The following is a 24774-nucleotide window of genomic DNA, read 5'->3' as shown; positions in this document are numbered from 1 at the left end:
GGTCACTGGTGACTCACAGAATTTGGCCTGCAGCTTATTCTGAGCATTCTTTAAAAAAAATCAAGAAGGTAGATACAAGCATGAATTATTGTTTTATTTTTTTAAAAAACCATTGAAAATACAGCTCGTTTTGTACATGACAGCCATATGTACAGGATATAAAACAAAGACAAAAATAGGTCATTGCTGTTAATGAGATAGCATTGAGGAGGGGAGATGATAGTATTGATTTTTGAAAGGCACAAGGGCTGAGTATGAAGAGTTCTGTGTGACACGAGTCACAGCCACACAACCTTTAAATGATATCACTGCCAGGCAGAGTTCGAATCTCCAGTGAAAGTCATTACGTATATGGGATGGTCAGAAGTACGGCTGGACTCTTTGTTTTACCAGCCCCAGTGTCTTTCTCAGGCAGAAGGCACCAGTTTGTTGATTCACATCTAAAAACACTGGCTGAATCCAAATCTACCTTTACTGTACATCCCTTCTCCACAAACTTTATGGGTGATATATAAGTTTTGACATGTCTAAAATGAGGGAGCATTTTCTAAGCAAAAACTGAAGCTGTTTAGTGACAGCATCTACAGAAATGCTTCACTATTGCATCCACTCGATCTGTTCAACTTTAAAGGAGACTTGGATTTGTGTAATTTGGGTTTCAGCAGCATTGTGTCAAATGAAATGCCTTTAAGTGTAATTTACAAAAAACATCTACCAAATTATACTCAAGGTAATATGTTAAAGTTTGTTTGTATAATTTACAGCATTATACAAAAAAAGATACAATTTTAAACAAATACTGTACATTCTACAGTAAAGCACTTTACTAAAACGACAAAAATATACTATTAACAATAAGTTATATTGACTCCAGAGGGTTGGGGTAAACTTTTTTTTATATTACACAATTTAGAGACCAACTTTTAGTGGTTAGTCTTTGTTTTTGAAAAGCCCACTTTCAAAAAACATGTTCATTTGGTCAGAAGGGATCACTATTAAATCTTTCGGAGATGCAAGACATTTGCAACAAAAAAAAAAATATGTGGATGTAGCAAGGGGCAAAAAAGGTTTGCGCCCTAAAAAAATGTACATGTAACAATGAAAATACATTAACATCTACAACGCATATTAAAATGATTGAGACTGATATGAAAAGGCAAAATGAAACAAAAGAAAGCTACCCCAAACAAACAAAACTATAAATATCTGAATATTAACAGTTCTATCAGAAGTAAATAAAGTAGTACAAATAATATACAGCTGAATAAAATAAAAGTGATGGGAACTCAACAGATAAAGCTGCCGAGGACGAGTTTCAATTGAAACTAAAGAAGAACCTTTCTGAGTTTTTTCACAAGAAAGAAATAACAAAAAGGGGAATGAGATATTTTAGTGGTGATAGAAAAAAGACCCCTTGTTTTGAAACAGATCCCACAGCTCCCAGATCAGCCAGAGGTGGAGAGATTAAAGCACCTGAAGCAAACAGGTCCAAGTATGTAACTGAGGGGGAATTAGTAAACTTATATTTAGGCCCACAAAGTCCTAGAATGAACTTGCATTGAAACAAATATGGGCAAATAAGTGTATAAAAGTGTGTTTTGGAATAACAAAGAGAAGCAGATTAAATCTCTTAACTCCTGCTTTGCTTTTTCAGTTTTAACTTCGATTTCTGTATTTTTATGCCCTTTATGGGTTGAAAGTATTTTGTTACTTTTTTGGCTGTTATAAGTTTTTAAACTTATTTTAGTTATCCGGTGTAGGTTGAAACAAAGGCCACAAGGTGCCCGCAAATACCATTTCAACACAGTCTACATGTGAGACAAACATGGAAAAATTACATATAATATTTCATTGTCGTAAAGCTAACGGGATTTTCCATTTGATTTGAGATAATTGCAGAAAGTAAGCTCTGTGCAAACAAAAGTTTGACACCTATATGTTTTGTTCGGCAAGATTATCTTTATAATGAACAGTTTTTTTTTTTAAAGTTAATGCAATCGGCAGATGAAAAAAAGCTAACCTTTAAACGAGCCGCACTACGGCTGCATGCCTTCAACGAGGCTATAAAGCTGTGTTTGGCATAAAGACAACCTGTAGCCATTTAACTACTTGTTAGCAACCACCTTTTTTTTAAAAAAAAATTGTAAAAGCTTAAAAAGTTGGGGTGGATTACTGACTGGTGCATTTTACGTCTAGAAGTCTCTTACGCTTGTGTTCAACACTGACCATATCTAGGCGATCTAACCAAGAAACAATTAAAAAAACAAAAAAATTCTGAGACGAGGGAAACGAGAATGCTAAAATGCTAACCCATTCCTGCACCACTCTATATCATGCCGTTTAAAAAAAACCTGCTGTTTACAATTACTGTATGGCTGTTTTCTGGGAGCAGGGGGAGCAGCGAGGGCGACCTGTAAAAGCAAGTTCTAACGCCTCAGACACTGAAACGTACAGTGTAGATGACATCAACGTTGTCTGTGCTACTGACCTAACTGAGCCAAGGCCCTGACTCTGTAAACCACACAGCCTCAGTGCTACCCTGTTGACACACAAACAAACAGATACAATAAACAAGGACCAATAAAACTATACGTTAACTCTACTGAAGGCTCCGTCACTTGGTGATGACTGCTGCTTAATAAAGTCTAGCTTGCTGATCCGAGCGTCTTGATGATCGTAACCTCACTGGCTCAAGTCATAATTTTTAGTGATAGAAGTTCTTTTACCCACTATTGGGTTAGTGGCTTCACACACAGCCACAGCACACCAAAAAAGGTGAGCAAAGAAGAAACAGCTAAAGTTTAACATTCTTCCAGTTAACGGCTTCATATAACGGAAAACAGAACCTCGTGAGGAGCACCGCGGTACTCTTATGTTAGTCAGGTCCATTCAAAGCATGTGTTATAGGCAGGTAAATATCTCCCGGAGGGCTAAGGCTAAGTACAAACAGACAGATTAAAACAGACACATGGGCCAGAAAGTGGCTCTGTCACAGTGTCTAGCCATCAAGTTAATCAGCCTCCACGTCAGAGGTAAGATGTGTGTGTGTGTGTGGCGTTTTCTTGCCTCTCCTCCCTTTAAACCCAGGGCTGCGTTCCAAGCTGCAAACATCGTGGCATTTGGCTGCCAGTTCAACCAGACTGCCAAAATGAGTGCAGATGCTCTGGCAACACTCCCCAGGTCTGCGTCAGTCTGTATCAGGGGCTGCCCGCCTCCACGTCACCGTCGTCAGGAGCGCCTTTGTAAATGGGGGTCTTGGTCTGCAGCGCGGGCTCGTATTTGCGTGGGGATGACCTTTTGACAGCTTCACTGCTGTTCTTAATACCATAAAAGAAGTAGATGGCGAAACCTGGAGGAGAAATGCAACAGGAAGTTACAAAACAGTCACATGAATGAGTGACACTATAAATGGAATAACAATTTGTCATGTTCAAATGTACCGATAAGCATCCAGACGGCGAAGCGGCACCACGTGCCCCGGTCCAGCTGCATCATGAGGTAGATATTGACGAAAACGCTGAACAGGGGCAACCAGGGGAGCAGAGGGACCTTGAGAGGAAAGAGAAATGGAAGATGTGAAGAAAGGTTTTTAAATCGACCTGGTTCATCTCAAAAACACTCAGAGAGAAAAGGGAACGGCGTGAGCCAGAGAAAAGTGGTTTCTCAGCAACTGACAGTTTGATAATGCCAAAACAAAGACAAAACAGAGAAATCTCTTTTCTGTAACACGAAGTCTGTTTTCAGGGTTTGATCGTTACCTTGAAGGTGAGAGCCTCTTTGCTCTCAGGCTGCCTCCAGATGATGATGACACAGACAACACAGAGCAGAGTCAAGATGACACAGGGCGCCACAACAGCTGCGTGCCCGGCCAGCAACTCAGGGAGATAGTTTGCCAAGAAAACGCACAGTACAGTGATAAAAATGGCTGCAGGGAGAGACAGAAGGATATAAAGTCACTTATAATGTGGTGACAAAATGCAAATTAACGTATTCTTATCAGTGGAGTCAACGACAAAATTTGTCTTCAGTATCCTCTCAAACGCACTTACAAATGATAGCAGTGGTGGCGTAGACAATGTGCCCAGAGGTCTGCGTCGGGGTCTTTCCGCTCGGGCAGAAGAGCAGCTTGGCGGTGAAGGTCTCTCGCAGCAGCCTCTCCTCCGTCTCCATGCCATGCTCGTCGCCGCTGTCTCCTCCGCTCACAGCGATCATCTCCCCTTCCACCAGCTCCACCAGCTTCTCTGTCTGACTGGACGAACTCAGGCTGCCTGGCTGGTACCTGTGGAGGAAGTGGGTAAAACGTCAAAGGATTGTTTTTCGTTGCATAACTTAACAGAAAATTATCCCAATAGATAGAAATGTGTGTAACTAAGTACATTTACTCAAGTACTGTATTTAAATACAGTCTTGAGGTACTTGCACTTTAGTTGTGTATTTTCATTCCATGCTACTATATACTTCACCTCCACTTCATCTTAAGGGTTAATATGGCTCTTTTTACTCCACCTCATGTGATCACAAAAGTTACATGTAACTTCGTTTATTTATAATTTCTGTTATGATTATCAGTGAAGTGAGCAGGCAGTACATAGAGTAATTTCAGTTAGCCCCATTTTTAACAGCTGCAACTTAAAAGTGATAAACACATGAATGCATCAGTAATTATAATCCAGTTTTATAATAATATGCATTATTCTGAAATGGGCTCATTCTGCATAATGAGTACTTTTACTGTTGGTACTTCAAGTACATTATGATGCTAAAACTTTTGTCCTTTTACTTATGCAAGATCTGATTGCAGAAAATATTTCTACACTGCGGTATTAGTACTTTTACTCAAGTAAAATATCAGAGTATTTGATCCGCTATTAGATACAACTTTTATTTTAAACTGGCCTCATTGTAACTTGGCGATGACATTAGTGCAGCAGCTGCTGGAGATTATTTAACACATCGTTTCAACTCCGAGAGCGTGAATGTAGAGAATAAGTGCTTACCTGAGGATGAGGACACAGATGGCCACAAGAGAGTACGCCAACAGAGTTCCTATGGACATGAGGTCAACCAGAGCTGCCAGGTCGAACAGGAAGGCCATCAGAGCTGTAGGAAGACAGTGAAGGAAGAAAAACAAAGAAATGCTTTAAAGTTCAAGACTGTCCACATTGTACGCATGGACCAAAAAAAAGCCTCTTCGTATCTGTTTTTGCAGACTTTTCTTGCAGAATTATTAATCCTGAACTGTCAGGCTGCTACATACAGCTGAGGCAGGAGACAGCGCTGTGGCCCTGGCAAACTGCAAACATCAGCTCTCAACTGATTTGACAACATGGGATAGACACAGCAAACACAGCAACAACTGTGACAGGATAAAGAGAGAAAAAGACACAAATTGAGGTAGTGAGCTTACCTGCAACGACACCAGAAGCGATGGTAGCCAGCAGAGGAGTTTTTGTGCGAGCGTTCATCCTGGACAGAATACGGAACAGCAGCCCATCCTCTGCCATGGCGTAGATAACGCGGGGCATGGGGAACATCGAGCCAAGGAGGCTGGGGGAAAAAATGGAAAAAATGAGCAGTTAGTATTAAACGTAGGCTTTGTAAAAGAAGACGTGAGAAAATAATTTTCGTCCTTACCTGGTGGACAGAGCGCAGAGAGAGCCCACGGCTACGATGTATCTGGCCGGAGACCAGCCGACGTAGGTGAAAGCCTCAGGCAGAGGACTCTGGGTGTTCAGCTGGTAGTATGGCATCATGAGGGTGAGAGCGGCAGACACGCCAAAGTAAGCGAAAAAACAGATCAGCAGTGAGGCGACAATGCCGATAGGTATGGAGCGCATGGGGTTCTTTGCTTCTTCACCTGAGCACAGCAGAGGAAACGAAACAAAAAAGATTGGTTGATGGTCCTGGCATAGTAAGTAAAAAGGTTACATGTAAAAAGTGTTCAATACAGGAAACAGGTGCTAAGCGATGCAGAAATTTTCTACGGTCTATTCATGTAGCAAAGAAAACCTATTACCACACATGTAACCATTAAAGGTCAACAAGTTCCCATGTCACAGAAAAGACGAGACTGACTATCTATGCAATATGTCTTTGTGGAAACATTGTCATTAACATTCTCAGTAAGAAGCACTTATGAACAAAAAACAGAGAAATATACCGGGAATTAAAAAAAAAAAAAAGACACCCAAGATCTTGATGATATGCATGTATGAAAAGACGTGCTTATTGTACATTTTTTGTGCATACCAAGCAAGAAATTGTAAGTGACAAATTGGAGGGGCACATTTTTTGACAAACAGTGAGTGAGAGGGCTGGAGCCATAAGCTGCTGAACAGGCTGAAATGTAACAGGTTTATTTGCACTGTCACTGCACATCTACTTAAAATTCCTCTTTGGCCACTGAAAGGCTATGATTGTTAGAAAAGTCTGACACCATTACAAGAAAGGATCTCTACAGGGATAAACCTTTTTGTTTATAGGTAAGATCCTTTTTGATTAAACAGAAACGGCCTTGAATTTGCCATTGTCAGATACACAAGACGCTACTTTAATAAACAGTAATTTAAGCAAGTTCAGAGCCAGCTTATTTTTACATTTAACTGGATGAATTAAGGGATTATTTAAACCGAACCAGAGTTGCTGACTGTTGAAACAGTAAAAAGACGAACCATGATGGTTTTTGTGAGTTTTATTTTGTTTCTGTTGACTTTGAATGAAGTGCGTTTTTCGATGATAGAATTACAGTTTATTGAAATGCAGTCCGGTGGGTTTGGCAATTTCGGAGCTTTTTCAGATCAAACAAAATTGTCTATATGTGTAGGGATTCTTTTCATAATGATGTCAGACACTCAGTAAACTGAGCCGGTCAATGACAAAAACAAACATTTTTAGTGGATGTTAGGCTAACTGATGGTGCAAACATGCCCCAAGTGTTTACATTGCCGCCTGTTTTAACAGCTGTCGGCTGCAGTCCACACGCTGAACACTGGGTCAATTTCAAAATTTGTTTTGCCTATTAGTCACACAAAAGCATTGGGAAGCAGGTTGAAAAACACCATTTCCTTTTAAGAAAGCATATTAATGTCTGTTTATTGTTTATATGGCCCTTTTTCTGACATTGCTTATCATAGTATTATTTATTAATGTTCAAACCACCCACTTGTCGTTGCAATGCAGTCAAAGCCCACAAAGGCGTAGAAGCAGGTGGCAGCACCAGACAGGACTCCAGTCAGGCCAAACGGAGCAAAGCCACCCGTGCCAAATTCCTCCTCAACTCTTGAGTGGCACAAAAAGAGAACACGTTTAACTATCAAACACAGGTGAAACAGTAAAACTACAAGTTTATTTGCTGGCAGCTGTCAAATACTGACTTCATAGCTCCGCTGCCGTTGGTGCTGTTTATGTAGCTGATGTAGTCATCCTCTGTCAGGTTCCAGTTTGCTGCGTCTCCCTTAACAAACCCAGAGATAATGACGAAGCCCAGAACCACCAGATTGATGCCTGTGAAGATCTTATTCACCAGCGCTGACTCGTTCACACCGAAGGCCAGAAGTCCTGAGAGGAGCGGGATGTAACAGCGAGAGAAGGGAGAATTCATATTTCAGCATCAATAACAACATGTCCTGCTATGTGGGTGGATGTGTTCGGATTTCATAACATCCAACATACCGTCAGTCAACAACACCAATCATTTCTTTCTAACACTGCTACTGGCATACCACAAAAAACTGTAAAACCAGTGTGACAACTGTTCTGGCTGTTATGCAATGTTTTTATAGTGACTTTGTAAATGTGGACAGCAATAATTAAACTGATGGCACATTTATAAAATACACGTATTAAAAAAAGCTATGGAGTCAGCTAAAGAAGGAAATTATTTCCTGAGTTTAATTAAAAAATTTAGACATTAAACTTTCTACTACTTTAGGATAGAGACTGCATTAACAAAAACAGTAATTTTACTTCACTGAACACGGGAGTTGCTGGTCTACTGCTGTCTTCATCGGGTGGTGTGAAAAGTGGAGAAAATATTCCCAATATAGTGAACACTCAAACTGATATTGATTTTTTTTTAACATTTTGTACATTGCTTAGCTTCTGTGTCGGTGGATTTAGTTTAATGAGCACAGCAGAAATGTCAGATAGGTTGAACGACTGCGTTTAACTTTATATCTTTAAATGTTACAGTTATGACTGAAAATGGCTACAGAAGTTAACAAATTTGCTAAACTCACATTAATCTGCATTGACACCATTTACCAATTGTCTGTTGGGATATGACCGTTGTTATTAACGCAATGTTACGGTAGTTCTGTCAATAGGAAATATATTTCTTAATTTTTTATCCCACATTATATTATTAATCTGGCTCAGAGTTATTTTGTAACCACCAGAGAAGATCACGACCCCCAGGTTGTGAACCACTGAGAATAATGACGAATGATGAGCAGGGCTGACTCACCAGTGAGCAGCAGTACCAAGATGAGGGCGAATATGTCCGGGTACTCTGCCAGCACATTCCCTGGAACTTTCATTGTCATCGAAGCTTTAAAGAAGTCAGAGATCTTTTGTTCCACCAAGCTGTCAAACGTTGAGCTCCACGCCCTGGCCACACTTGCCGTACCTAAAAGCGAAGCCGAAGAAACTTGCATAAATCAACAATGTGGAAAATGACTCATCGTTTCTTTTTTTTTTTCTTCTCTAGATTATCAATTGGGACTTTAGCAAACTTTTAAATGTACAGAGAAACACAACATAAAAAGCTCACCTATCACATACGAGAGGATGAGGTTCCATCCTGTGATGAAGGCCCAGATTTCTCCAACTGTCACATAGCTGTAAAGGTACGCAGAGCCTGTTTTGGGGACACGGGCGCCAAATTCAGCATAACATAGGCCGGCCAACATTGAGGACAGAGCAGCAATGAGGAAGCAGAGGACAATAGCCGGTCCTGCTTTTTCACGTGCGACCTCGCCAGCGAGGACGTAGACACCAGCGCCGAGTGTGGAACCCACCCCCAAGGCAATGAGGTCCAGGGTGGACAGACAGCGAGCGAATCGGGTCTCTTCACCAGAGCAGTCTAATGCCCGGCGACGCAGCAGGGTTTTGCCAATGTTGGTCAGCTTGCTGGCCATATTTGCTGTGACTGTGTGTGGGCGAGGAACCAGACTATGTGTTTTAAATCCTCCTAGTGTGGGTGTGTGTGATTGACACAGCTGAGAACACGTGTGACTGGTCTGGGAGTATAGTACTTTGAGCAGATGGGTAGGTGAACCAAGTGCTTGGTTACGATTGGTCCTTTAGTGTAGGTGTGACGACTTTGGCAACAGTCACTCGAGCACAGGAACAGGAAGCAGCAGGTCTGTGGTCGTGGTATTTTGCAGCAGCAGATTAGAACCTGTGAGAAAATGCAAAAAACAAGAGCTCAAAACAGGGAACTATTCAGTAACTGCCAAAACATTTCACACAGCTCTGTGTTTGGCACTGTGAGCACCATTTCTGGAAAGAAATTACATTATAATTCCACTGCAAACTGCAGCAAAGAAAAAACTCAAAGATTCAAAGGACAAGCTCAAAGATTATGTCATTTTTACATTGAATATCCCACCTAGACCATGAAAATCAGCTGGACATCTTTATAGCATGGGTTGTCAAGTTTATTTGCAAAGTCTGATATCACATACTAGGAGTGGGATAAATTTTGGAGCCCGGTAGAACCGGGAAATAGTGATTTTGGAAAAGTTCCTGAAATAACATTCTCCTCTTCTGCAGAAAGGGGACAGTCAGTAGGCAGGTTTAAAGAAACAACAAAAAGACACTTCACGAGAACCTGTATGAATACCAGTTACGTAACTTCCAGGAATTCATGCCTCCGCCCTCACAGCATAGTAGCACATCATGAGACGCAGTAGTAGGGCACAGAGAGATCTCATAAAAGGTCAAAGAAAACTTAACACTATCCTACTTAATTCTGGCTTGACAAATAAACCTGCAATAGTACACACCTTTATAAAAACACAAGGGCACCCAGTTCAATTCCTCAATGCTCCCTTACTGCGAGAGAGGGCACTCTACTATTTGTTTTATGTTCTTTTTAGCAAATAGAAGTCGACAAGGAGAAGCCTGGGAACGCCAGAGGCTGTAAAGGGATGATATGGTTCAGTTCTGCAAGCTAATATCAACAAGGGAGAGGAGGACAGCATGAACCAGGATCTGGATAAGGTGAACCAGCTGCACTGGGAGAAGCATGATGAACAGATCAAACACACTGTATCTATATAAAATGACCCTTACCCTATATAAAAACTACAAGAAAAGTTCAAATAACCAAAAAATTATCCTAGACATTAGATTAGAACTGTAGTTGCATGAATAATATCTCCTTAGAAAGTTACATTTCTATTTAATCATGTAAAAACGCACTTGAGCGTGATGATCGTTACCTTTCCTCAAGGAGTAACTAAACCTCCAAACCTCTTTCCACATGGAAACCAGTGTGCATGGGTATTTCGTAGTTTTTGATGGATTGATGGACAAAAAAACAAAAGAAACAGACACAACCATCCTCAAGGACAACAGCACCATATCAGCAGTAATAACGTCACCAGTTAGGAGCTTGTCAAGTTTTAAAAAAGGGTGAGTGATAATGATTACACCAGTGTCTGCAAAACACACTGTGTGCACGCACACACACACACACACACAGTCCAAACAGGCCAAGGACACTAAGTGCAGCACACTTGACCATGACAGATACAAAGTTTTTTGTTTGACGTAGATCACTATTTGAACATAACTTAAAAAGGCTGAAATGTAACGACACAAACGAGCAAAAAGCTACATTACAAAAGGACAACCAGCAGCCTACAAGTTATTTGTGGCAAGAGGCTCTACACGATATTTATCTACAATGTTTACTGACTTTTACGTTTGGATTTGTGATGGTGATATGCTTATTTTTTGGTAAATGTAGTGTGGTGTTCAAACAACAAGTCAGACTAGTTCACTTCACCTCAATGAAATACTCAACCGAGATAAGGCAACGTGTACTCTGTCACACAGCTGCTAGTTTAAACACATATGAAGAGATTAAATAGATGACTAATTTATCTATAAGCCTCATATAAATATAAATGGCAACTTTTAGAATAAATGAATTCTTCTAAAATTAGCAGATAGAGACTCATCTTGCCCTGTTTCATTAACAATCCAACATTTGTCTTTGGTCAAAAAAGCTCAGTGCATCATGTTTCAAAATAAAATGTTGACTATGAGTGCCCATATGCAAGAAATGCCAGATGAATTCATTGTTGCAGCACATTGTTTTTTGAGGTATCACATGCGTTGGCGCGTGCAAGTCTTAGCAAAGCCATGCTTCTAAAGTCATGGACATGGGAAGCCTATCTTATCTGCAAAATACTACACTATTTTTATGACTACTACAACCAACACCTACATGACTAACCATTAACAATTTGGTAAAAATGGACCATGACAATGGTTAACTTGCTCGAGGTTGCATGATCATAAATTAACTCCAAACTGTCCTGAAAGGGTGAATATACATAAATATGAGCTTTAGAGCGACCAAATAATCGAAGAAATACAGTACTTGTGATTATTGTGGAGATAAACGGTATGAAAATTTCACATTGCAATTATAGCGACCCAAATAATTATAGGTATTATTAAGGTATTGTTAAAAATGGGCTTTAAATGTTCAAAAAATACTGAGACACATACTGAAAACACTTACAACACTTACACAAATAATTAGTGGCGCTAAACACTTCTTGTTTGCATAAACTTTTAAATAAAAGCCATTACTTCATGTAAACATATGAAAACCATTTCAAATGTGCATCAACAAGATGGCACCATATGGCCTTGCTAACTTTGGTTGATTCTGGATAGTATTTACCATAAGTTATTCAAAGTGCTGTAATCAAACACTGTTTTAATATCTAAAACTTCAAGAGAAAATACTAATCGATGGGAATTTAATCATGGTTGACTGAGAAACTTTTAACCACTTCATCCTTTAATTATTCTGCAGCATCAAAGGTAACGTTTCACTGAGTCTGAAGCTATTTATGCAATGATACCCGATTCCTCTGTGTGAGTGCTGAGAAAGAGGACAAACATTTCAGGGCTATCAGTCACTTCAGCGATCAGGCAGCAAAGAGAAGAAGTGAAACACTAACCCAGCATCACAGGGAACGGTGAGGCACAGTGTCAGTGTGCTGGTCTACCTGGATCGCGGTTATGCAAAAATGCCATTTCACTATTATCACCTTCGCCAAGGAGGTTAGGATTTCAGTTTGGTTTGTCTGTTTCTCTGCAGTGTTTTGGAAAAACTACTGGTCCAATTTTTGTGAAATTTAGCTGAAAGGTGTAGCATGGGTCAAGAAAAACTTGAAAATAATATAACATACATAGCCGAGCACAGGGTGTCTAGAATCTAGATCTAGATTAGATACTTAAATTTAATGCTTTCTTTTAAACAAAATCAAGACTAATTTTTGGACAAATTGTTTCCTTATTTAAGAATTGCAGGTAAGTACAAAAGTGATGAGTATATATGGTCCTGTGCACAGTATGAGTGAGGAAAGAAACTCCTGATACATCATAGTACTGCAAGATTTTGCGTGGAAATATAGTATCAATACACGGATGCCATGTATTGAATTTTTTTTGAACAGAAAATTACTAATGCAAATACAAATACAAATCTAATTTTTGGGAGCCTTCTAAAATATAGAATCAGTTGCTGTTCACTCAAAAGATGCAAGAAGTGAGAAGAACAGACTGAAAACTTATTGGATCAAACAGTTTTCCTTTGGGGACAGCCTACTGAAAAAAATGTAAAATCCCGACTTAATTGTGTTGTGACTTAAGTATCATGATAACACAGAGGCAGGTTTTATGCAGAAAAACAGTTGTCAGAGAGCATTCGTTAATCTACATTTTGCTAAGACAGTATTTATAAAACAAAATGAAAGACATTTTAAAAACAACTTTTAAGGCCCTGCAAACACCTTGAAGCAATATGCAAAACGTAAAGTGGCTTGAAACACGTTTTGATACTAACAAGCTTGTATTTCTTAGGGTTACTGGATTGTACACACGGATCTGGCAATACGATCTCACAATGTCACGAGTTCAGTTCATATGAAATTTAAGGTCACACAGTACATTACACATTTTTAAAAGGAAGAAGAGGAAAAGGGTCTTTTCGGTGTAGATTATGCTGTGGTCTAATTTTGGCCTGTTCTTTTTCATTACACACAGGATACACGCTCTCACAATGTCTCAGTACAATGACAATATTCTATTAATACCACAAAGACAACACAACCTATTTTATCAAAGTTTTTCTAGTCTAACATTTCAAAAGAGAATATCCTGCCTCGTACAGTTAAGTGTTGGGAGAAAAAAAGACAAACACTGCCAAACAATGAAATATAAACAACACACAGAGAGCACCCAACAATAAACACTCGGCCCTCTGAAGACTGATGGGAAACTGGTACACGGTGGATATTCTCCCACTTGGTGTGACATTCCAGGACGTTTTCCACTCACACACCAGGAACTGAGATCTGAGCGTGTCGGTGCTGTGTCAATAAACAGTTATTACTAATACTGTGCCCGCCTGGCTGTGATCTCCACGGGGGGTGTGAACCAAACCTGCACACTCACCCTCACTAAGCAGGACAAAAGCGCTCAACTGTGACCGTGAAAACTGAAAAGACCTTCATGATCAAACACTGGACAATTTCATTACTGACTGAAAATTAAAGTTTGTTTCAAAAAAAAAAATTTAAATTTGTCGTGAAATGCCTGGATTTTATGTCTGTTGCAACATGCAGACCTGCTTCCTGTACGGCCTCCTTTAAGGGTGGTCTAATTAAAGTGATGCCGGAGCTGCGTTTAACCTGGTGGATGTCTTAGTCACGTCAGCTAGTCTCTAATCTTTTCCTTGTGGTTTTCACGAGGGTGCCCGTTTGTGTGAGCGGGGCAGATTTACTGTATGCCAGGTTGCACGAAGTTGTGTCTCACAAATGTGCCGTCTCGGAGCTCCACTACGCAACAACCCACATGAAAAAACCAGTGCGCTACCTGCGGCCATTTTATCTTCTCACTCTAGAAATGAATACACTTAAGCTAAGCTGGGAAGCAAATATTAAGTGTTGACAAGTGGATTTCTGCGTCACATGTTTGTTAACTTTCTTTAGCAAAACCACAAACGGTATATTCAGGTTCTTTCAACTGGGACAAACTAAAAGGCTCTTAATGTTGGAGGACTAGGACCAGCGATTCGGGCCGGCAGTGCTCCGGTTACAGCAGGCTTCTGGGATAATGGTCCTGTTACTTGACTTAGCATTGCTGCAACTGCTGCCACAGACTCTAAGAGGATTACCTGGAGAAGAAACAAACCTGCTAACCTCATTATAGCTTGTTGCTGGTCCTCATTCTACTGATACAAACAACGCATGGCTTTGTTTTGACTGCCACCTTTGACAACAACAACAACTACACAGCTCCATGGTTATATAACCAGATCAGACGTGTTATTTCTGCTATATCATAGTGGCTTTATCAATTGATATTGCGACGGTACTGTAGGTTTGAGGATTAACATGATATTTAACAATGAGAATTTTAATAAATAATCACCAGTAATGTGGATATAATAACTAAGTGGCTAAAGGCAATACTGTATCAGTCTATCCCCAATAATAATAATAAAAGTAATCCTAGAGTCAACGCAAATATAGCTTTGAAAAGTAGAAATATACTACTATTAACTACAGCTTTTTGGAAAAAGTCATGTATCTACTTTGCAAAAGGAAAAATCAAATTGACAATGTACATGTGGTAAAAAACTATATAACAAAGTCACATGCCAACAAAAAATGCCACTCAACTGAGATTACTGTTAAAAGTGCCCATTGGTTCACAGGTCATAAACCAAAAAAACACTATTCATGTGGACGTGAGATTAATGTCAGCTTTGTTTGGTTATTTTGGTTACGTCCATCGGGCAGATGCCTGCATGCAGAGACTAGAGCTGCGTTGGGGGTATCGCACCAAGCAGGATTACACAGTTAGCCAGGTAACTTCTGAAGTAGCATGTGACAAGTTCCCTGGACATTTGTCAATAAATAACAATAATCAATACTTGTGGTTAAAAGGGATTCAATTACAACAGAGAATCAATTGTAAAATAAAAAAATAAAAATCATTCTTTTGCCTTTATGGTCCGAAATTAATAGTAGTTTCATAAGTTAACTACACAAAAATGGTAAAAAAGGTAATGTAACTACTTCAGTCACTTTGCAAATATGAACGTATGAGCCACCAGGCTACTGCAAAATGTTGTGAAACTACTCGTTTCATGTTGCTCATTTGTGGGGCCAGCAGGTGAACAAAGGGAACAAGATGTTCAGTACCATGCGGGGCCAACATCCACTGAAATGGGTGAACGTGACCTTGCATAACCCTGGAAGGTACACTGTATCTTGACCGGCTGTATCGGGTCAGTGAGTCATTCTTCAGGCATCACGCACACAGACAATGGTTTTCCAGGTGTTTGAAGTCATGAACAGTATGTCTTTTGAGCCAGAAATATGTTTGTATGTATAAGATACCCTTTAGTTTGCACATAAAGGCGGTATGTGTTTTTGTTTATGCGTGTTGGTGTTCAGTAAAGTATGCGTGTGGACAGACCGACCACCGAGACTGAACTGAACGACCCTTTAAGTCACCTGGCTGCAAACCAGCACTCCTGCCAAAAACTGCTCCGTGCTGTGAGATGGAATGTGACAAATTAAGGATCTGTTCACTTTCCCATAACCATCACTAACATGAACACTCACAGGAGCATAAGTACAAATCAACATCAGCAGGAAACTTTCACATGCAGAGATATGACTACAACAGGTCAGAGAAAACAACGCCATGTGCAGATCAAATAAAATTATGATAAGACATACAAATATCAAGTGGCTTAACATTTGTTCGTCGAATGTTCAATATCCTACAGAAAACTGACAGTTAGTGTTGCAATGGTATGGGATAACTGTCTTAGAAAATACAGAATCATCATTATTATCAGTCAGAATTACCCTTAAAGGAATAAAAACAGAAGGGTTAGATTTTGTTGAACAAAAATTGCATTACCACAATTGCCACTTGAAATCTTTTTTTTTTTTTTTGTATGTTTAAAAAGTCCCATGTTTGAAACTAACTAAAATAAAAGTGAGATTCTCCATCCAGCTGCATTCTTTTTCAATATCCTAAATCTGCAAATGTTAGACGGCATTAAGAAGAGACAGCTTCAGAGAGTTCATCACCAAAAAAGCTTTTGTGATTGTCTCTTTCTGAATGTAGTGACTGGCAAGGTATGACTAACTTTGATCGACACTTTCTTAACCATATTCACAATCGGGTATTTATGAATTTATGCATTTAAACACATTTTAACTACTGAAGAGGCTCTAAACCGGCTGATGCAACCCAAGCATGGTAACACCCTGAACGCGGACCACCTGGCTGTGAACACAACCCGGAAGGATGACTCACTCACGACCCTCGCGGATATTAAGTATCGTGGTTGATATATAAAAACTACATTTGTTTTACACTTAAAACAGCCTTACTTACTACACAAGCGATGTTCAGCTGTCCATCTGTCAGGGCATGAAGCGCCAGCTAGCTACGTGGCTTCGGTCGGTTCTCGCGTGGTGCTAATGTTGCTTTCAGAGATTACGGAAACATGTTGATTGTAATGTACACACTAAAGTGGTGTTAATCGCGTGAAGCGATTAGCGGTAGCAGGTGACACTCTTTAATTATTAACCAAACGTGGCAATGTTGCGTCAGCTTTGAGAATCACATCTTGCAGTAAAGACCGTTTTGTGTGATAATTATTTATTGGATTGTGAGGAATTGGACGCTTTGTGGGGTCTTTGAACGCAACATTACGGTTATCCCACGCCTAGCTTGTACGCCCTACTAGCAAAGTGCTCTAGCCGGCAGGGACCAAAACAATGAATGGAGACTCGTAGTGCTAACACGGAAATGTGTCAAGCTGTGTGTTTTAAATTATTTTTTAACCGTCTGAACATTTTCCCGTCACTTTTTTGATGTCACGTTTCTACTACTGTTTTGGTTTTCCGTGCCCGCGACAGCACATCAGCTGATTCCCCGCTCAAATTACAAATTAAGCCGCCTAACGAAACCTCGACCACCGTGAATAAACTCGAAAATGTGTTTAACAGTCGGCTAGAAACGGCCTTTTTAAATTGGGAATTATAAACCACCGAGTAAAGTTGAGCCTCGTTATGTTCTTTGTAAACATTAGTGCGCCAATACAACTGAACACATGAGGGAGGATTGCATCAGTCCACTTTTACGACCCGGTGAACTAAACGACAGGAAAAAGGCGGCGGGTACAGTGCTGTTACAAGACGACTTCGATAAGAAAATAAAACATTTAGTTGTAAAAACTGAAACATGATGAAGGACATTACCTTTAATGTCTTCTGGTTGACGTGCTGAGACTGTAGAGGTGCTGTTGCCGTGGTCGCTGATGAAATATCCCGCTCAGATGTGGTTGTGTGGTTTTGCTGCGCCGGGAGGGGCGGGGTGTGTACAAACAAACTGACGCAAGTGGGAGGTGGAGCTTTCCGCTCATGAATGGAAATAAAGACGTAAGAATATATTTACCTTTCTGATAAGGTCGAAGTGCACTGCTGAATATATATAAGAGCTGAAACGAGACAAGAAAACAATAATCACAAGAATAAGTGTTTAAGATACATAAAGTGAGCACACGTGAGAGAGAATACTGTGTGTGCGCGTGCTTTGCCGTAGTAGGAATGCCCATATATGGAAACCTAACCTTAGCGCTATGTATAGGCCCTGGCTCTACACCAGGTATAATCAACTTACGGCCCGCGGGCCAAATCTGGCCCCCGATCGAGTATAAATGTCCTAAAATCCTAACATTAAAAAATATGTTCTATATATCCAAGCAACATCCTAAAATCAAAGAGGTATCCTAAAATCCTAGAAATGTCCTAAGGCCCTTGAAACATCCGCAAATCCTAGAAACATGCATGGGGCTGCTGCAACTGGCCCTTGGCCTCTTGTCATTTTGCAAAAGTGGCCCCCAAGCAAAGCAAGTTGAGTATCCCTGATCTACACTATATCCGCTGTTGCTTTGTTCCCCAAAGAAAAGGAGGGAAAATCCAAACTATGTCTTTCATGTGCATTTGTACTTAGTGACCTAAGAGTGTGAGAGGGTCAGTGGGGATGTCAAAACAATGCCATTTATAAACATTTTATTCTTAGGTCACTCACTGAGGCATGCAAAGCTCATCTCAAAATCTGGCCTGTGTGTGATGGCATTCTGTGACATCATGCATTCAAATTAGGGGGGCACAAAAACTCGTGCCAAACAATGCAGTCTGATGCAACAGAAACATTTTGTGGCATCAGAATGCCTCACACTATCGATAAAAAGTAATTACTGAATATAGTCTCTCTTTCTCTCTTTCACACACACACGTAATGTAAACAAACATTTCTGAAAAGGATCACTTTGTTCTTTAAAGAACTCTGAACAGAATACCTATGGTGTCTGATATTTACAGTTGCAAGTGTAAATACAAAATAAATAAGTAAATGAAAATAAATCTCACTATGTGATAGTATCACTGCTTTTGAAAGCATGTGCTGTGCAAAGTAATCTCAAAACAAGGTCAATTTAGTTCTTGGTATTTCATCGTGTCGCAAGATTTTGTTTGGATGTTCAAATTTCCATTTTTCTGAGCATTTTAAAGAGGTTTTATCCATGGTAGGGTCAGGGAAAAATCACTTTAGAAAAGTATTGTAATATTTTGTGTGGCAACATTGTATCAATACACAATTTTGTATTGTTTTTTCTTTTTTAATTACATTGTTATTTTTAATATTGAGGCACAAATTATACTTTTGGGAGACTATTAGAATAATAAAATCATTTGTTTTTCAGTGTCACTAGATACATATTGCTGCCATTAAAATGACTGAAAAAGCAAAAACTTATTAGATTAAATATTATTATTAAACAGATGTTGACAATTTTCCTTTGGGGACTAAATCTGCATTTTAAAAAACAAATAAATCACAATACATATTATTGCAACACTCAGCATATCCAAAAAAAAAAGAAAAACATTGCAATAGTTTTATATGGTTGCCTAAGTATCATGCTAACATCACATCAAACTGTATTTGACAAAAAAATCTCTTCACAAGGGAACATCTGCTGAGGAAGAGTGTGAACTAAAAAATGGGCCCAGTGAGGAGATTGTTTCATGAAATACTGTTTTAAGGGTCAAGAATGAATTTTTACTCTCTTCTTTAAACTTATTTGAGCATTTTGGTTCAATTTTAATGTCCACTAACTCATTTTTTCTGAACTTTCAGACACATCTAATGATCTTCATCAGCAAACGTTGCTGTCTCAGGTAGGTCAGTCTGGCTTTAAAGATGGAAAACTGCTCTAGTCACTAAAAATCAGTACAACGCTGCACAGTTGTTTTCCATCTGGAGGTTAAACACTCGAAACAATGTGGACGATTTAGTGTTTATGCTTTTCAAGAATCTACTGAACATATACTTGTGCTCTTAAAATCATCTTATTCCATATCGTCTGTTAATTTTTTGTATCTGCTTGTTCGGACTTGTCGTTGAAACCATGTTAACTCTACCAAGTCTTTAATGATAGTACATAACACAGGTAGGAACTTTAGGATCATGCAAAACCTATTAAACCTCAGTAACTTCTGTTCATTGTTTTATACCTGTCCTGCACAGACATGAACCCTGTAGAGATCAGTGTCGTGGGCCAAGGTCACATACGTTGAAACCTTTATGGATTGAAAAATCTGAGTCTGACTGAGGCCATCATTGTGGTCAGAAATGGATGTAGCACTCCCTGTGCTGACACAGAACAGGGAGTGTCTCCATCAGACTGACCCCGGTATCACCCCGCAGTTTTTGTGCTGATGGCTGCAGAAGTTTACATGCCAGAAGATACTTTCATACATGAGTATCAACTAGTAAAGGTCACGCAGAGTTACTTGGAGTGTTTGTGAAACAGTGAAAGTAATTTCAAAATCCTGTTTTGATTCGGTCAGGCACTTTTATGTTTTTAGGAATATGTACCATGTATTTTTTTAACACATCACCTTTATGACACAGACAAGACAAAGTAGTAAAATAGAAATCATCGTGGACGGATTATGGGATAATGGGCCCCTGGGGACAGACATGCAGAAGGCTCCACCATGGGGGCAAGAATCACAGACTTTTAGCTTCATTTAACTTCTTTTTGTTGTGGTTTTACGTCACTTTGTAGTCACGGTGCGTATCTCTGTGCTTTTGTGTCTCTGGTGGTAGTTTAATGTCTCCCTGTAGATGTTTTTTGTCTCTTAGTGGAAGTTTTATGTCTGTAATGTTTGTGTCTCTTAGTGGTACTTTTGTATTTCTTTGTACATGTTTTTTTAGTCTTTTTGTAGTTGTTTTGCATCTTTTAGTGTTTTTTATTTTTTTGTAGTTGCTTTGTGTCTCTTAGTGGTAGTTTTGAGAGTTTTCTGTTGTTGCATTACACTCTTTGTATACAGCTTTCTCTTTCTTAGTGGCAGTTTTGAGTCTCTGTAGTTGCTTTGCATGTCTTTGCAATCATTTTTTTTCTCTCTGTCATCATTTTGAGTCTCTTTATATTAGTTTTGAATGTCTTTGTAGTTGCCAGTTGCCATGTATCTCTTTGCAGTCATTTTGTATCTCTGTGGTTATATTGAGTCTCCTTGTGCCTCTTTGTGGTCATTTTGAGTCCCTCCCAGGTTTGTACGTGTTTCTTCGAGTGACATTTTGTAGATAAAGACAAGGAGGGCCCTGATACTTTGGACCACTGGGCCTGTGGCTTTTTGGCCTTTTCAATTATCCATCCATGGGGCTCACTGTTCAGATTCTAAAAAATCAACTAATGTGGTGCTGTCATGCTACATATTTCCAGATATTTGTTTTACTTATGACATGTTCACACTGCTGATTACTTTTTGATATAAGGTCACCATAGTAAAGTATCTGTCTAACAGAGGTAGTGCCAACAAGATAGAACTAAAAAGAGAAATTAAGGGCCATATTGACCTTAGAAATGAAGGAATCTGTGTGTGAATATGAGTGTCGGCCATCCAGTCATGTACACTTTGAATAAAATGGATTTGTGAATTGCCTTTTCTCCCCCTCCACCCATTGCTCTCCGTCCGATGGTACTATAGTAGCCACTCGTCTCACCTTTTGTACTTGCCCAGTCACACTGCTTTGGGTTGCTCTTTCAATTTACTTCCACTTTATCAAACTAACCCAACTGTGTGTCTCTGCAAACACAACAAGCGCCACGGCTGCACACTGGGCTCCAGTGTTTAGAACCGCTAACAAAACACCACCTAATCTCTGCCTTGGCCCACAGTGCCCATCCTGTCTGCCCACTTTCATTACGCAGGACAAGGCCAGCACATCAAAGATCACTTGTTCTGTAGGTCACAGTTTTCACTGATTAGAAAGATCAGGGTCTGTGTATGTATACCAGAAAATATCATCTTTCTACTTCTGTGTACTCAAACATATTCAAACGTACGCACGCATATGCGGTTTTGACACCATGCACTGGAGGACTGTGGTTTGTCTTACCTCTGGTGCACAAAAAAGTGCAACAACATCAGCTGGCTGAAACTAACTGCTGAAAAGAGGCAGAAAGATCAGTCCATGCAAAAGTGGCAAAGTGAGCTGAGAAGTATGACGTGATATATATATATATATACATACAGAATTTAAACAAGAGCTCAAACTGGAAAAGTATTTGTTGCATGTCAACCAAAACTACAGGCAGGCTATTTGTAATTTTAGAGTAAACAACAGCACATTCCTGCAGTCATTTTTAGATATAAAGGGCTGGATAGAAACCAGAGGTCTCCAAACTCTGTAATGACAGTCGTGTGGGAGATGAATATCATATATTGTTTGAATGTCAGAGCATACGCTTAATCAACTATAAAGAAGGTTTTAGCCAAAGTATTATGTAAACAGTTACTCTGTGTTTAGGTTAATTTTGTTATTACAGTAAAATAAGCCAAAAATAATCTGTAAACTAGGTGCTTTTTTGAAGAATGTTCTGCCTTTGTTTAAGTCACATTAGTTGTACTTAAGCCATGCAGTGTGCCATTGTTATGTTATTTTTTATGTAATGTTTGTGCTTCATACCATGTGATATGGTCCTGAGTTAAATAAATAAAATAAAAAAAATAACATGTTTATGTGTTGGAGAGGGGATCCTTCCTCAGTTTCTCACTTTCTATTCTCTTATCTAAGTTGAATGTAGGGAGTGCTATGCTGTATAGGCTGGTTGTACAGCACTCAGAAACCTGTGATTTGAGGGATAAATACATTAATCTAACTTTTCTTTTATTTCTTACAGTGAACCATGTGTTGTTCAGTGCAACACAGGTACTGAACTGTATAAACTGTTCATAGATCCTTTTTTTTATATTAACTTGGAAGCCAAAACTGTGTCCAATTACAGTCACGTCTGCTTTGGATCACCTGCAGGTCAAGGTCTACATCACAAGATCACTATTCTGGGACAACTTTAATCCACCTGCGGCCAGAATTCTCCTTCCCCCATTAATCCCTCTATTTCCTGAAAGCGAACTGCAGCAAGAAAAAGATTAGAGGACTTAAGGTTTCATGTCAAGTGAAACAAAAAGACCCAGTGTTGCCACTGAAGAGCCATAATTTGTTCTTAATTTGCCTCCTTTCTGCCACGTAAACTGCAATTTTGTATTGACTGCTCAAGAACAGGCTAAATCCTTTTGATTATATGATAAGTTAAAAAACAATTAGTTATAGTTTCCAAAGGCGTCTTTAAATTAATCATAATATCCGCATTTATACAGCACATTTTCAAAAGAAATAAAATAAAATCCATAAACTTTATTTAGGTTTTATCTGACAAATAGCCCAAAACCCAAAAGTGAATCAAATCCTCACATAAGAAGAGCCAGAAGTGACAAATTAGTTAAATATCAAAATAGTTGTTGATTAACTTTCTGTTGACTGATTGATCAATTAATTTATCTATTACTTCAGCTCTGGAGAGTTGCATAAAAGTTTGTTTGGATTAATAAAAATGCACTTCACTATATGCAGAGGAAAACAGATCCGTTACTGTATTATGGTTTAGTTAAAGTGTGTGTCCGGCTTATTTGAAATTCTAAATGAATGGGCGGAGTGTTCAAACTTTCCTCAAATTCAACTTTTTCAGCCATATTCAACTCCTTTCTGTTCATTCATATTTTCACCCAGAGACCTCAATCTAACCTTTAAAATATTCCACATCTTGTCTACATTCATACTTGCACTAAACTTTCAAATCACATTCATACTTTTTGAAATACTCAGACTTGCTTTGAGCTTGGTAAAACTGCCAAATTCAAGATTTAACATTGGCCTCTATGGGACAGGATGTTCAGAGCTAGAGTGGAGGACCCAACTGTTGGAGTGCAGAGAGCCTCCTAAACATCTGTCTTAAACTCGTCATCACGCCTACAACTTTTGCTCAAAACACACCATCTTTGGGGAAAACATAGTAAAACTTGTGCTCTTCAAACAATGTGACTTTGGAAGCAATCAGACTTACAGAGCTCCTACAGTGAGCCTGAAAGTGAAAGGAAATCCACCAAATGCCCCATGTAACTCAATGTAAATGAGTCCAGAAATCTCTGTCACCATGGCAACCCATCAGTGCTGCTGGACACACCAACATTCAGACACAGACACGCACACACAGGATTTAACACATTCTACATTTAAAATCAATCTGCTGCTCTGTAAGCACGTCTGAACCTACACCAACACATTTAAGACACTGTTCTGTGTATTTCATGGAGGCTATTCAACATTTTCAACCATATTCAAACTAATTAGACCCCTTTACACACTTTCAAATTTTAACGACATTCATACTAATTAAACCTATTCCAATTTTTTCAGGTATTCAAACTACATCACCATCTTCTGACAAATTCACGCGAGCATTGCAGTGTAGCTTCAGCTTTTCAGCATGCTTAAACATATTTTACATCATTAGTATCATTCGACATTTTAAAGACATTCATACTAATTAAACCTATTCAAACTTTTTCAGGTATTGATACTACTTCACCTTCAAGTCATTCAAGCAAGCATTGCAGTGTAGTATCAGCTGAGCATTCACACCCGCAATTTCTCCAGAAATTGCATTTTCTAGTTTAATTTCAGACCCTGCCAGGGTTTCATTTTTAGAGTGAAACATAATCAGATTTCACCTAAGCGGTGATTTTCGTACAGTTCCTTACTTACCAGTCTACAACTGAAAACTATGTTTGACTGCTTTAAAAATGTCGTAAAAATCTTTATGCACAAATTTTAATATTTACACAAAGCATTGTAAAATTTCTCAAAATTACTAATTTCAACCTCCTCTTTTTTATTTTTTTCCATTTCATTGCTAAATTAGGTCATCTGCCAATCTGTAGCCACTCATCCAGCTCCCATGACTCTCCCTGATCCGTCTCACTGAGTCTCAGTGTGACGCACTAATCACAAACTGTAAGAAGGCGGGTTTTACCGCTTCTATTTCGCCGATTTAAAACCGAAAAGACACATGTAGACATGAAA

The 24774-nt window shown here is 39.2% G+C and overlaps 1 protein-coding gene across 2 annotated transcripts; it reads right to left on the bottom strand.

Annotated features, from left to right (window-relative positions):
• Window positions 1-73: 73 nt before the first annotated feature.
• slc7a3a (solute carrier family 7 member 3a) lies at window positions 74-17668 on the bottom strand. 2 transcript variants are annotated; one of them, XM_042498728.2, is made up of 12 exons: window positions 17541-17668; window positions 8771-9400; window positions 8465-8626; window positions 7374-7557; window positions 7163-7278; window positions 5635-5857; window positions 5408-5547; window positions 4998-5100; window positions 4050-4279; window positions 3759-3925; window positions 3441-3549; window positions 74-3349 (listed from the first exon to the last, which is right to left on the bottom strand). In XM_042498728.2, the coding sequence occupies exons 2-12, from the start codon at window positions 9135-9137 to the stop codon at window positions 3198-3200; spliced, it is 1953 nt and encodes a 650-aa protein (XP_042354662.1). In that variant the 5' UTR covers window positions 9138-9400; window positions 17541-17668; the 3' UTR covers window positions 74-3197. The 2 variants fall into 2 exon arrangements, with proteins under 2 accessions (XP_042354662.1, XP_087944107.1); XM_088087981.1 differs by lacking the exon at window positions 17541-17668 and adding an exon at window positions 16672-16798.
• Between the last annotated feature and the right edge of the window lie 7106 nt (window positions 17669-24774).

This window comes from Plectropomus leopardus, chromosome 15, assembly GCF_026936395.1.
Source record: "Plectropomus leopardus strain MGB_pleo_1.0 chromosome 15, ASM2693639v1, whole genome shotgun sequence".
NCBI classification, from domain to species: Eukaryota; Metazoa; Chordata; class Actinopteri; order Perciformes; family Serranidae; genus Plectropomus; species Plectropomus leopardus.
The sequence above is the reverse complement of the archived record's forward strand: the minus strand, read 5'-3'. Positions and strand labels throughout refer to the sequence as shown.

What these genes read in the sequence shown, in the direction of transcription:
- slc7a3a (XM_042498728.2), bottom strand. Translation starts at nt 9,137, where the DNA reads ATGGCCAGCAAGCTGACCAACATTGGCAAAACCCTGCTGCGTCGCCGG. An exon ending in AACGGCAGCGGAGCTATGAA is followed by an intron (nt 7,279 to 7,373) that starts GTCAGTATTTGA and finishes GTGCCACTCAAG; the next exon opens with AGTTGAGGAGGAATTTGGCA. An exon ending in CGCTTCTGGTGTCGTTGCAG is followed by an intron (nt 5,101 to 5,407) that starts GTAAGCTCACTA and finishes GTCTTCCTACAG; the next exon opens with CTCTGATGGCCTTCCTGTTC.